Source organism: Pundamilia nyererei, unplaced genomic scaffold, assembly GCF_000239375.1.
Source record: "Pundamilia nyererei isolate P.nyererei 1_Seehausen unplaced genomic scaffold, PunNye1.0 scaffold00101, whole genome shotgun sequence".
Taxonomy (NCBI): domain Eukaryota; kingdom Metazoa; phylum Chordata; class Actinopteri; order Cichliformes; family Cichlidae; genus Pundamilia; species Pundamilia nyererei.
Window position 1 is genome coordinate 513,621 of NW_005187502.1, and position 14,295 is coordinate 527,915.

At 39.1% G+C, this 14,295-nt stretch overlaps 2 protein-coding genes across 5 annotated transcripts in view; one reads left to right on the forward strand and one right to left on the reverse strand.

The window, feature by feature from the left end:
* Positions 1-837: 837 nt before the first annotated feature.
* Positions 838-8,402, reverse strand: LOC102204792 (cAMP-responsive element modulator-like). 3 transcript variants are annotated; one of them, XM_005740556.1, is made up of 6 exons: positions 8,274-8,402; positions 6,679-6,795; positions 6,352-6,525; positions 6,058-6,147; positions 1,866-2,010; positions 838-1,114 (listed from the first exon to the last, which is right to left on the reverse strand). In XM_005740556.1, the coding sequence occupies exons 2-6, from the start codon at positions 6,746-6,748 to the stop codon at positions 970-972; spliced, it is 624 nt and encodes a 207-aa protein (XP_005740613.1). In that variant the 5' UTR covers positions 6,749-6,795; positions 8,274-8,402; the 3' UTR covers positions 838-969. The 3 variants fall into 3 exon arrangements, with proteins under 3 accessions (XP_005740613.1, XP_005740614.1, XP_005740615.1); XM_005740557.1 differs by lacking the exon at positions 6,352-6,525; XM_005740558.1 differs by lacking the exons at positions 6,058-6,147; positions 6,352-6,525; positions 6,679-6,795; positions 8,274-8,402 and adding an exon at positions 3,596-3,711.
* A 42-nt stretch (positions 8,403-8,444) lies between these two features.
* The window catches only part of cul2 (cullin 2), a 14,298-nt gene continuing 8,447 nt past the window's right edge, over positions 8,445-14,295 (forward strand). Inside the window, exons 1-6 of one of the 2 annotated variants that reach the window (XM_005740560.1) lie at positions 8,445-8,650; positions 10,021-10,159; positions 10,546-10,648; positions 10,733-10,827; positions 13,273-13,378; positions 13,607-13,689. In XM_005740560.1, the coding sequence (XP_005740617.1) occupies positions 10,041-10,159; positions 10,546-10,648; positions 10,733-10,827; positions 13,273-13,378; positions 13,607-13,689 (506 nt within the window). In that variant the 5' untranslated portion in view covers positions 8,445-8,650; positions 10,021-10,040. Of the gene's footprint in view, positions 8,651-8,944; positions 9,060-10,020; positions 10,160-10,545; positions 10,649-10,732; positions 10,828-13,272; positions 13,379-13,606; positions 13,690-14,295 lie in introns of those variants that run through there. The other variant, XM_005740559.1, reaches the window with a different exon arrangement.

Sequence of the window (14,295 nt, forward strand, 5' to 3'; positions counted from 1 at the left end):
AAGCCCAAACTAATAGCAAATGAACTCCCGTTGACTAGTTTTAAGTCATATGCACGTCTTTAACATTTACTGCATGTGAGAAGAAAGACACAGAGAGGCTGAACGAGAATTTTATTGAAGTGAAAACATTCCAAAAGGCCTTCACATGGGTTCTGACGATTCTTAACGTGCTGCAGAGGAGAAATGATACACCAAGAATCCAGCAGCTAATATGTCATTAAAAACAAATGAGCAACTGTCTCACGACTAGAGTGTTAAATTTAATCACAGATGCAAAGGGAACAAAAAAAGGAAACGACAAGTTAATGCAAATGTATCAAAAACAGATATTTTTTCTAAACATACACTCAACTCTGCTGCAATATCCCAAAAATATAGAACAATGTGCAGCAAAACCTGCCCGAATAAATAATAATGCCACTGGTTAGAGGCATCGGACCTTCTAAAATCAAACAAAATTTAAAAAACCCCCACAAACTTTGTGAAGCCCTGAAGATCACATGAACCCTGATGTTTGAAAATTTGGCTTCTGGCAGCATTTTTCTCCCTGAACAGTCCTCCAAACAAAGCCATCACAAAGACTACCAATTAATGGAGTATTTGAACAGACCCACATCATAATATTGTAAAGGAATGTAAAACGCAATGCGGTTAAGGTAACGCAAAGCCTTTGCTGACACGTTCAGGTTTAACCTCCGCTGTTGGACATTCTGATCCACATAGGGCCTACTTCCTCTAGAAGCCTGGCTCACAAATACTCACTGATATCTCCTGAAACAAGCTGCATATTTCAGCTGCTGCTGGTGCATGGATAATTCAGAGCCTGAAACACTGACATCATTGTGTAAACACATTTAATCAGCAACTACAAAGGGTGTGTGTTCGTTGGAGTGCGTGTATATGTACACAGAGTCCTCAAGATAGGCCACAGAAACAAACCGACACAGTCCACACAATCCCGATTCCCCATCACTCCACTTTGTGACGATAGATGTCTTTTAAGGCTCTAAGCTCTTCTATCAGAGTCTTATTTTGATTTTCCAGCATGGCCACGCGATTCTCAAGGCACCTGACATATTCCTTCTTCTTCCGCCGACACTCACGGGCAGCTTCCCTGGAAGCAGTGGACAACAGAGGACTCATTAAAGCTGTTAATCTGAGAACAACACATACAAAAAGCCTACCACGAAAGGTTAAGATGATTATCTTTTTGAAGGCGTTACCATTCAAAAACCTCCAGGCCAGGTCTTTTACATCACAGCCAACCAAAGGAGGATCTTACAAAGTAAACAACGATTCACTGATAAATAGCCGATCATAGTAAAATCACAGTGTAGGGAAGAAATGCAGGAAAAAAGACAACCAAGAAAAGCTGGCATTGGAAACAGCTGTTTACAGCAAGCACATAGTCAACGCACAATGTAGAGTACTCTGTTTGCTCACCGGCAAATCACTATTATCCACATAAACGCGTATACGTATATATGCGCACAAAATTTGACATTTTAACCTCCATGTGAGACAACTCACTCCACACACCAAACACAGGACGCAGAGAAGGTAACGTGAGGACAAATAAGAATTAGAAGATAAAGAGTGTGGATGAAGGGGAATTATGTGGTGAACTAATGACGTGCTATAAAACTTATTATTACATGGACATGTCGTGTATTATCATGCAGATGATTGTATATTATATAACAGACACAGCAGGAATGAGAGAAGATATATTCCCCAAGGATATACTTTGAATCTATCCAGCTGACACTGGATTATTTAAATTGTTGTTGTTACTGTGTTGGCACGAATGCCTTATTATCTGGGTTATATTGTCCAAGAGAATGAATGTAAGCACTCCTCTATACCTGTTCTTCATCAAGCGCAGCTCCCTCTTCTGTAAGGCATCCTCTATAAGTTTCTGGGAGCTGTGAGCACTGGGCCCTGCGACACCCTGAGGGAGGCTGGAGGTGGGGTTACGCAGCTGGCAGCCAGTCAGGTCACCAGGGGTACCTAGGGAGACGCAAAACAACACATCAGACTCAGAGCTTTGGTCATACGTTTTAGGCTAATAGTTTACATCCTTAATAGACAGAATGTTTATTAATGAAACTGTATTTTGCAGTTTTTCATGTAAAATAAAAGTTCAGTATGACACTTGATTGAGTAGCTTTGCAGAACCACTTTTAGCAGCAAGAACTTTAAGTAATCATTGCCTGACTTTATCTGCCTGTTACATCATTTGATTAGCAGCAGCTTACTGCTACTTACCCTCTTAATTCCTATGGACACAGTAAGGCTGTACTCATGAAAGATGACATTTACTGATGGCAGGAATCAGCTGTTATGTAAATTTTTCGCTTGCTTAAATTATTAAATCAAAAGCCGGAAGACTTTTGTTGCAGTTGGTTGAGTAGCTACAGTTGCTATCACAGCTACTGGAGTTAGAGATCCAGTAACAAGCAACATCTTTAACTCTTTTCCCCATAAAGACAGCATTTCACGACCTGTACCCTTAGTGATGAGTTTTGACACCTCAGTATATGTCAATAAAGACCAGCAGGCATTCAAAGGGGTAAAGAGTTAAAACTGGTAGTGTGAAAAGTGTTTTGTGGAACAGCCACTTTCAAACCCAAAATCATAATCTAATTTTCACATTTTTATTCAACATCAACATGCTATTTATTTATTTTAGATCGACAAAAATAAAGCACAGCGTGAATAATCCTGGAACGCATTGTAACTGCAAGTTCCCATTAAACAGAATTCAGATTTTAAATGGTTTTATCACACGCTCACCCAGTATGTTGCTTAACGCTATAATAAGAAACAGAAATAATTAGAGCATGAGTGACTCGGTTGTATGTATTCTGACAAAATCTTATCGAATCAAGCCAGCGTGTGATGCTGCGAGAGAAACAGACACTGAGAGACGGTGCCATTCCTGTCCACTTCTCCTTCTGTTCATTGTTTGGTCAGCACCAGTAGGACTCATTAATTCTCTGACATGTTGGAACTGCGAAAAGAGCCGTATGTAATCACAGTGTGGCCAGCAGCTGACGTCAGTGTGCATCTTATTCATTGGGTGCATGTGCATGTCGCTGCAGGGGGGCCTGTTCCCGGAAGAGCAGTGACGTCAGCCAGTGCTGCTATGTGCTCTGAGTGGGCAGAGCGCTGAAGCATTTCACAAAGAGAGAGAGAGGCAGAGAAACAGAGAGACACAGGCAGATCCTGTGAAAATGTTTCCTCCGGAGCAATCTTGATGCAGCTGACCGTGGAAAACGAGGATAGTCTCTATTTCTTTCAGATCATCTGGTACTTTTCTCAGAGGACCCTACTTGTGACGTTATTTTGAGGAAGTTACTGATCTTAACTGAGCTGGTTTGGGGAAAAACTGACTGAAAACATATAAAGAAGAAAAAAGCAAGCATCACAATAATCTTTTTTTTTCAGTCTAAAAGCTTCTAACTTATTTTAACTGTGAATTTTCCCACTCACCATAAACTCACGAATCTCACTAACTCTTAAAGAGACAGTCCAACAAAACAACAATCTGAAAACGCACTCTCACAAAGATCCGGTAATAAAAGAGACATACCTGTTTCTGTCTCATCCCCAGTCACAGCCATACTGTATATGCTCCCAGCTTTTCCAAGAGAAACTGCCCCTTTCAGAGTCTTCTCTCTCACTGAAACATTACCACGGCCAACAGTGGAGCTGTGTGTGTGCAATTTACAATTAGAGGCATTGACATCACCATGACATCACTGGCCTCCTGATGTCAACAGTATGGTTTGCTCTCCCCCGACACAGCGCTATGAGTCAGGGGCTCTGCTGTTTGTCTTTGGAGAGGAATTTTTTATCAGCTAGACTGAAGCGCCTCTTTAGCTCGGAAGCAAACAGCCAGCTGAAAGCACAAAGTATGACTGCAATACTGAAAACCTGCTTTCTCAAAGCAGAACAAAAAGTCACCAGTGTGTGATAGGAACTCTTATTTTATGTCAAATATTCACATTTGTACTTTTATTCAAATTAGATCTATACAGTAAATAGACAGGCTAATGATATCGATAAAGTTATCGATTGAACAAATATAAATAGCTCTCGTCCTTCTGCCACAGCACCTTCCACACTCCAAGCTAAAGGAGTGGGCTCCCCCTGCAGGCATCACAGAGGTATGATCTAAGTAATTGGAATGATGTAAAAGCTTGATGACGTCTGTACGTGTGCATTTCTCCCAAATTTCAGTTACTTTCTCAGTCATTTGAGTTGGCGGGAAGTTACTGGTAGAGGAAGCACTTAGATCCTTGACTTAAGTTGAATTTGCAACCTCACTGTAAAAACACACAGTGAGAGAAGTGAAAGCTAAAGTGTTAAGTATTCAAATGGACTTTTACACTGTCCAACTTTGGATCATTATGTGATTAACACATACTGAGATGTACATAAACATGCTTCGGCTCGAGGTGGAGTTCGTTCTTTCTTTTTATGCTCTTTTGGAAATGCATCATATTTCAAGATCATCGCAAATTTTGCAGGGTGGTAAGTCATCAGTAGCGCGGAGAATAAAGAGTGAATAGAGAATCGGAGAAACAGGCTGAAAATTTGAATACTGTATAAGTTGGTATGGAGGCCAAATATAGACTATGAATAATGAAACCTATCTGCTGGACTTTGAATCTCATCTATCTTTCAGATGATTTAAGATAAAAATGTAAATATAAAGACACTGATCTATCTGATTTTCTCTTATTGGTGTTGTTCCTGCATCATCATAATAATGCTGGCCCAGTATCAACATGGAAACTGACCAATCACATTGCTGTGTGATAGCTTTGGAATGCGGTGGAAAATGGAAAAAAAGCTTTTGCTTATATAAAACTCTCTTCTGAAACAAATGGTAAGGATTTCAAGTGTTTTCTTTATTGAACATAATAATAGTGCAATATCAAATTCAGTTTTCTGCTAGTCAAATTTGGTCAATTGTGTTGGTTTGCTTGTGATAGTTTTTATAGCATTAGCTAACTTCTTGGCTTATGCTAACTGAATACTCAGACAACCTGATTGGTCAGTTGATGGACTGGCGAGGCGTCTGCAGTAGTGCGGATGCTCTACCTGTGGTGAAAAGAGAGCTAAGCATGAAAGCAAAGCTGTCGATATACAGGTTGGTCTACATTCCAACCCTTGCCTATGGTGACGAGTTGTGGCTAGTGATCAAAAGAATGAGATCACAGATACAAGCAGTGGAAATTTCCTCAGGAGAGTGGCCGGGCTCAGCCTTAGCAATAGCAGCTCGGTCATTTTTGAGGAACTCAGAGTAGAGCTGCTACTCGTCCACACTGAAATAAGGCAGTTATGGTGGTTCAATATCTTACTGAGATGCTTCCTAGCCACAATCTACGTGAGGTTTTCCAGCCATCATAGTGGGACGAGTCATGGGGGCAGAGCCACAACATGCTGGGGAGATTACATTCCTCAGCTGGCTTAGGAAAGCCTTGATCTCCCCAGAAGAGCTAGAGGAGGTGGCTTGGGAGAATTATGTCTGACTGTTGCTCTTCCTACCTGGACCTGGATAAGTGTCAGAAAGTGCATAGATGGATGGAAGATATAAAACTGAGTGAAAAAGGTAGCTTTCCTCACTCTGAAAAGTGTAGACAATGCCGGTTACAAAGGCTGGTTACAGAAAAGGTGATGGGACAACTTCCTTTGGCTTCCCCAGTAAACACTTTCCTGATGAGTTTATGCTCCCAATCCCTAATGAGCATAGAGTATGCAAATCTACCAACAGAAAGGATACAATATTATCAGACAGTCAATTCTGATGTGTCTCATAGATGGTAACTACATACAAGGGCCTTATATTGACTATAACAAACAGTGTGTGGTTTTCCTGGAGCTTAATATGGTCCTCTGGCATTTATACAGTTCGTGTAGGAAATGCCTGTTTTTGCTTCTACAGTTCTTAGTCACCCAGTGTAGCAACTCAGCAGCAGCACAAGGGCAATCAGCTGCTACCTAGAAGTGATAGCATATCATTGAGAGCATCTCTGCTGTACTCACAGGTTTCTGGTGGAGGACTTGGTGTGCATGTGCTGGCCGTGGCAATTGATGCCAGCATCTGTGAACGGATTTGGAAGTTGACCGGAGTGCCTGTTAAAAAATAAAAGCTGAGGTTTAATGCATCACTGCTTTGTTTATCAGTTGCAGCAGGAACATTCCCCCTCTTTAATATCTGTTTCTTGTTATAACAGAGATGTAAAAAACTGCAGGAATCCAGAGGAAGCAGCACCATCCTGTCACTACTTTTGCTTTTGACACAAAAACACTCACATGAATCTGGAAATAAGGGGTTACCTGGTAAGGAATACACAGTATAGGGGTGCGGTGCCATATTCTGGATCCCTCCACAGCACTGAAGAGAAGTGCTTAATGGATACTGGAGTGTTTGTGTCCTAGTCATAGCCATCGATGGCAGGTTCTCTACCTTATTAGGCATTATCGTGGCAGGAACTCTTTGAAAAAGCCCATCTGGGATAGTAAAAAAGCCCATTACATATTAGCAGTTTGAGATGTCACAGGTTCAAATTATCTGCTCTAATTGTACTGAACTCATGTGATGGTAATGTTGTTTAGCTGGAGTGTGGTAGTGATTTGTAAACTGTGTGATCACGGCATGCTTACTGTTCTGTTTGCAGCTCTTTTGCTGGTCAACAGGCAGCTGATATTTCTCATCTGTCTTCATTTGATTCATTCTGAGAGGCACTGGTTCAATCGTAAATCACCTGTTTGTGCTAGTTCCTGGGGTAAACAGAAGAAGGTAACGTTACTCACATTAAGAAAATGAAATGAGAGTTGCATCTATGAGGAAACCATTGCCACATTGGCACCTCTTAGATGTACTTAGATTCTAGAGATATTGCACTTTAGTAAAATATGACGTGACGGTTTAGTCAAGCCCCCAGAAGAGATGACTCAACCAGTTCCTGGAGTTTATGAACCACTTCTCTATTTAGCCTCAGTGTTCAGCTTTGCATTATGCAAATCAGGGGTTTCAAGTATAGCGTGTGGTTTGCAGTAAGATATCCAGTACTGTGAAAATCAGGTCTTGAGCCACACCTCATTTCTTTGTATTTTTCGTGGAAAACAGGGAATGGCTGCAGTGATTTACTGAAACGTGTCTAAACATGCATGGAAATACGGTATATAAGCAAAATTAAAAAAGAAAAAAGTTATTTTCACGAACAGGCTTCTTAAAGGATATTCAAAGCTTGTCTTTTTATTTTTCTCTCTTTTTGTTCCCTTCCCTGTCAAGATGCTTCTTCCATAATGTCCAGGTCCAGCCTTTGGGGAGGCCAATCCATGACTGTTAGTGTTGCATTGTGTTTTTCAATCCAGGTATGCTTTTACTGTCACAGTCCAGTTATTATGTAATTTGGCAAACCTTTCTTATCTTAAGAATGGCTTTTTGACAGTCACCCTTCCACTTCTTCTTCTGTTTGCTATTTTGCAGTATCATTTTTTTAAAGACTGCAAGCATCATGCTGAGCTATGCTAAGCAATGCTAAATTTTCAGCTAATAGCTCTTTAGCTCTTTTCCAAAAATGCTATTTTATTCCTGTCAAGCTGTGTTATATCTGTATTTTGGATTTTGTTTTTTTCTCATAAATGGGACCAATTTACATGTTATTATACATGTTATAAATTACTGGAGTGCAAATAAAAAAGTGTCTAAATATCTAGTTTCAAATTGTTTTTTTTTTTTGCTGTTTTCACCTCTTCATCATTCATAGGTTAAAAAAAATCCTCTGAAAATTATCAGGTTAATTATCAGACTAAATTGAAAATGAATTCAAAAAGCAACCAAAGAAACACTTTGAAAGACCCCTATTGGAAGTAAAATATAAAGAAAAGAGGGATACCTAAAGACTTTTGCACTGCCCTGTAAGTAACATATGCCAGATTTTGGTTAACAAAAATGGAACAAAAAGTGGACGACAGACACTGGCTCAGTTGAGATTTTGTTTCATATCAATAACCTTTTGCTCCGATCAGCTGCCACATATTTGGTAACCAATGTAAAAAGATGTTAAATGGTCATGTAAAAAACAATATCATGTTGGTCAAGCGTCCTGGCAACTAACTGATGTTTTAGCACATGTAAAGCATTTAGCTAGAACTAGAACTTGTTAGTAAACAAATATACTGTGCCGACATTGTACGGCCTGTATGTACACAATGCTGTATTTGTGTGAATGAGTCTTAAAAGAAACTCTTACCTTAGTAGATGATGATGATTAACTGACGGAGTTATTTTATTTATTTATTTTTGGCGTGTGTGTGTATCGGTGAGCCCGTTAGGCAGTGTGTTTTTTCTCTTGCCCATTCTGATTGGTTGATTGGCTCAGTACGAACTGAAATTGTTATTATTCGAATACTGAGCTGTTAGTATCGTAAACCTATCAAGTGCAAGAGAACGCCATTTTCAAACAGTTTACAAGTTTTATTTGATTAATTTTCTTCCACAATTATCAGGTTTGTGTCGGCTTTTACTGTGAGAATTGATTGATTGATCATACTTTATTCATCTCGAGGGAAATTGGAGCTTGGCTCTTGAGCTGCCTGGTAAAGATGCTGCATATTTGTGAGACCTAAGGTAAACAAACAAACAAACAAAAAAACACGTTTTCTAATACCAAAACATTTCCGATGATAACCCAGAGAATATGAAGAATATGACATTTTTGATGGTCAATCCCTAAGCAGTCGCCGTAGTTTGGGCGATACCATTTTAAATGGGTGTTCTCGTGATGTTGATTTAAGGGGTTTATTTTTATTACAAACAGATTTGGAATAAATTATTTAAAATATTAAACTATTATTCAATACAAGTAACCACAGGGAATGGTAACAGTATATTTTATGACTATTACCCATCTTGATAATACATCGGCATCTAACAAAATGGTATAATCCAAGAGGTAGGGAAGACCTGTAAGTGAGACAAATCAAGCCTGTGACAGCGGAGAAATCGGAGTTTTATAACAAGTAATTACTGTACAGAGGTAAGTACTATCCAGGAGTCCTCGCTCGACCTTAGTGAACTGTTTTGTTTAACAGCAGCACCGTGTTCTGCCGAGCTGTCAGTGTAAATGTGGGAAAATTGTGAAGAAGATGACAGTTTTGCTAGCGATAGCTGAGCTACTGTTAGCTTGCTGCTAGCCGACTGCTAGCTGATTCACCAAAACTGTGCGGACTTGAGCAGGAAGAAGTTAGCTTGCTAGAAGCTAGTTAGCCTTTTAGCTCGCCATCCTATTTTGGGATTGGCATTCCGCTAGCTAGTAACCTTAACTTAGCTACGTTAAGCGCGACTACGAGAGGAATGTGTATTAATAACGCTTCGTTTTGTATGTCGGACATCTGTAAATGTGAAGTGGCTGATGATGTAGTAGTGTTTTCTGTGACGTGAAATTAAGTGATATGAATGACAAGAAATAACACTGGGCCCAGTTTCACCTTCTGGTCATGTAATCTGTGATGGTACCGGCGCACACCCTAGAAGCTGGTACTAATATTGCTAGGTAACGTGCTTAAGGATGTCTGCTACGTGATGCTGACACCAGTGCGTACCAAGTTTGACCGCTAATAATGACACAGTGAACTTGTCTATTCTGTTGATTTCATCTGTTGCTGCCAAACTGATCTGAGCAGGCTGATGGTGTTGCACTCATTTCTGTTTGTCTACATATAAATTTTGCCCTAAGAGTAATGCTGTTTTCGTATTTGTATTATGGTTCATGTGAAAGTAAAAATAAACAGTCGAGAGAATACACCTTGCCATGATTTCTTTTATGTTGCCATTGCTACTGAGGCTGAGTTGACTGTTACTGTCATATACAAAGCAAAGTACACAGTTGCATCATTAATGAAGAAACGAAAGCCAGGAACTAAGCCCCTTATTTCTTCCTTTTTAAAATCTCTTTGCACACTCCTCTTTTCATGTGCTTTTTTCTGTCGTTCTCTTAGGCTAAAAGAGAAACTGTACAATGTCCTTAAAGCCACGGATGGTAAATTTTGACGAGACATGGAACAAGTTATTGACAACAATCAAGGCTGTGGTGATGCTCGACTATGTGGAAAGAGCCACATGGAATGATAGGTTCTCGTATCCTTTATCAAATCAAATCAAATCAATTTTATTGTCACATCACATGTGCAGGTACACTGATACAGTACATGTGAGTGAAATTCTTGTGTGCGAGCTTCACAAGCAACAGAGTTGTGCAAAAATACAATAACGTAAAACAAGCAAAATATAAGAATGGCTAAATCTGAGACTAATCTGAGACTTTACCAGCTCGCTTCATGTTTAACCAATTTAGCCTGCAACATGAGTTGTTTTTTTTTTAAGTTTCAGCACTGGGTTTGAGTGTAAATACAGATTTGCCAAAGCATTGTTGTCATTGTAAAATACATTTGTGTTTATTCATTTTTAATAGCAAATGTGTGTATATTTACATCCCTCACATTCTTCCTGAACATTGTCACCAGTGACATCTATGCCCTGTGTGTTGCATACCCAGAGCCTTTAGGTGAAAAGTTATACACAGAGACCAAAATCTTTCTTGAGAACCATGTTCGTCAGTTGTACAAGGTAAGCAAAAGTTCTTCTGTGCTTTTTCTTTGCTTATCACATCGCATTTCCTCTAAAGCTGCCACGCTTATGTGTGTATTTCAGAAAGTTCTGGAATCAGAGGAGAAGGTTTTAGTGATGTACCACAGATACTGGGATGAGTACAGTAAAGGAGCCGACTACATGGACTGCTTGTACAGGTAACATTTCTGCTTTTTTGTGTGTCTGTAATTTCAGTTTCGATTTGATATCAGTGAGTCACAGAGTTGATTTACACAATTTACTCCAGCCTTTTTTTCTTTTTATCTATAAACAAAATGTTTGTATAGCCTCTGTTGTTTGAGGTTGCCAGATTCAAACCATAAACATGTCTGTAGTCGGTGTTTCACATTCACTTTTAACTGAAGGCATGAGTTCACCCGGGCTTCTGTGTTTGTCAAGTCCACTTGTTTGTTTAGCGTTCCTTAATGCAAAGTGTACTAATTCTGTTCTTTTACAAGGCTCAGTATTCCTGCCTTTAGTTTGTCCCTTAAAATATTACTTTGAATGTCGTTGTGTGAGGTGCCAAGAGGCTTTCGGTGTGTCTTTATTCACTCTAAATCAATATTCCCTTGTAGAGCTCTTAGATCTATTTTTATGCGTGCTACCCACCAGACTCCCTGTGCATACATATGCTTTTGTAATTTATGTCGGTCCAAGCAAGAGAGAAGAAAGTAAGGCGCTTGGCTTTAGTAGTGAATTTCTTCAGTTGTTCATGTGGCTCTCGAAGAGAGATGCTTATTATTCTTAACACATCAATTTGTGAAATACATGTGTAGTTGCGTTCAGTTTGGACTGAATCAGAACAGACTTTGTTAACTTGTAAGTTTAGCTTGCTGGATTGAGCAGGCGACTGATGAGCTGTAAGACTGCTGCAGAGTTCTGGGTTCAAATCCACCTCGGGCCATTTGCTGTGCGTCTTCTCATCCTCTCTCTCTTTCTCAGCTTTCCTGGCAATTCTCAACTATCCTGTTATAATCAAAGGAACAAAAAATGCCCCAAAATATATATAAAAAAAGAACAACAACAGCAATAATGACTATTTTATTTCTACAGTTCTGCTCTCCAGCAGTTACTGGTACTCAACACTAGCTGATATATTGGCAGGTTGACTTACAGTCAGAGTGAATGAGAGAAATCAAGCTGAATGTCACAGGCAGGCTGCACAGCTGTGAAATATAATATAATAGCTGTGCGCTATTTAAGGTGGACTAAATTAGCCATCATGGATTAGAGCTTGAAAGCAGTTGTCAGTTTGCCTGGAAGTTGTCCTGCTGTGCTAACTCAGTTTTTGCTTTGTTTGTCAAATACTAAGGATTCATTCATTTGTACGCAACTCAGGCTACAATCCTCCTTCCTCCCATTCAGCTTCCTGACTGACTTGTGGCTTCACTAGTGCTGCAACGTTAAGAAAAGTTCAGCACTTCAAGTGCTTGTGGCCAGCTAGTCAAATCATTTTGAGTAATGAAAGAGTGTTGTAGCTGCTTGTCCAGCTTATCGATTTACATCAAAATTAATAATAAATGAACATTATGGTGAGTAATTTCCCTGAAGCAGCGTATACATATGAATCCTCCCTAATAGCAAATGCATTCAGAATTTGATTATCTGTCATATAAATTAGTTGTACTACAAACTGAGACATCCTTGTAGCAGTGTTTGGTACTACTTGGTAAATAAATAAAACTTTTCCACTGATGTAAGTGTTAACTCTGGACTATTACTGACTCATTTACTGTTATCTTGTTCTTCTCATAGACATTACAGAACACAAGGGCAAACTCATTTTTGCTCAGTACTCAAATGTATCTGTTATAAACTGCTACCAGTAAGAGTAGATGATACAGTTGGGTAATGAAAATGTGAATAGGCACATTAAAAAGACCAACACTTTGTTAATATTTTAACATTCCCCCAAAACAATTTTGAACAAATTGTGGAAAAATTCAAAAACTTTTGACTACACAAAGTACTATTGCTGCTTTGATTGTAGTTTAATTACTTAATCTACAGTTTTTCAGTTCTTTTCTTTGGGTTTTTTTTTTTGTGTTTTTCAGTCAGAGCAAATTGGCTGAACAAGTAAATGAAGCTCAGCTTCAGTGTCTGAAATGTAAAGGGCAGTGGACACTGCCAGAGGATCTGGATTTCTTAAACTTCATCACTGTGAATGTTGGTTAACAGATCCAAAGATAAACAAATCTTTCTGAGCATATCCTGTTATGTGAGACCACCAAGCATTATTAATGTGTTTGACTAGTGTTGATAACCTTTTTAAAATCATTTTCTTGTCATTATTTTCGTAAATAATAAATAATGAAAGTGCAACTAGACTAAAAAAAGCTTTTACAAAATATAATGGGAGCATTGATTACTGTCTGGATATTGTGTTTCACTCATTAATTTTGAGATAAATAACCACAGAGTGAGCAACCAAGAGGTTAACCAAACAATACCAGTAACACACAGCGTCTATGAGTGAATGAAAACAGGATGCATTTGTCAGCAGCATTTTAGTGTTTCTTCAGAAAACATGAGGCCTGTGTTTATTCCTCCTTCCAATCTTTGCGATGCTTTAAACATCTTGAATATCTCCCCACATTGTTCAGGTACCTCAACACTCAGTTCATCAAGAAGAACAAACTAACAGAAGCTGACCTGCAGTATGGCTACGGGGGAGTGGACATGAATGAGCCGCTTATGGAGATCGGAGAGGTACTAAGCATTGGCATAAAAACCTTTGCTGCACATCTATTTTTCAATGGGCGCTGGGATTATATTAGATGGAGATAAGGGGAGTGCTTATAATGGACAGATTGGCAGGATTCAGTATCAGTGTTCTGTTGCATAGACCTACATTTCTCCTTTCACTACCCTTCTAGATGTAGGATTTGTCTGTGCTGAAGCAGAACTAATATGCTGTCTTTTTGTTTTTCTTTGCAGTTGGCATTAGATATGTGGAGGAAGCTAATGATCGAGCCTCTTCAGGCTGTCCTCATCCGGATGTTGCTAAATGAAATCAAAAAGTATGTTTATTCTAATTTCTTTTCTAAAAAATTTCTTTTCTTTTTTTTGCCAAAAACAGTCTGTTGTAAATATTTTTGCTGTCATCTATTCCATCATTTGGCCTTGAGTTCAGTTACTGTAGTGGCTGTCTTCCAGTCCCTATATAGAATAACTGTCTTTTGGGGAAGTTTGTAAAATGTGTCAGCACAATATGCCTGAGAAGATTTAAGTGCGGATCTTTAATGACAGTCTTTTATTGAAGCATTGTAAGGCATACATGTTTACTGGCTTATAAAACCAATAAGAACTGGGTGCACTAGTTTGATTTTATTTAGGATTTTCTCCAAAATATACCTGCAGGCTGAAATACACACACCTGCACTAATATTAGGTAAATGTCCCTCAGCAAGTTGCACCTCAGCCAGATGCTTTTGGTAGCTGTCAGCAACATTACCAAGCTTCTGACGTGATTCTGGCTGGATTCTGATCACTCTCTTTGGCAGTTCATTTCAGTTTGTTTGTTTCCTGGCACAGTCCCGGCTTTTTATTTCATATCAGTTCAATTATATTCCTCTGGTGCCTCAGTGCCCTTTATGTTGTAAGGTAAAGATCTACAATAATACAGT

Coding starts and splice junctions, on each gene's coding strand:
- LOC102204792 (XM_005740556.1), bottom strand. CDS start 6,748: ATGAATCAAATGAAGACAGATGAGAAATATCAGCTGCCTGTTGACCAG. Junction 6,526..6,678: donor AAAGAGCTGCAAACAGAACA/GTAAGCATGCCG, acceptor TTACTATCCCAG/ATGGGCTTTTTCAAAGAGTT. Junction 1,115..1,865: donor CTGCGCTTGATGAAGAACAG/GTATAGAGGAGT, acceptor CACTGCTTCCAG/GGAAGCTGCCCGTGAGTGTC.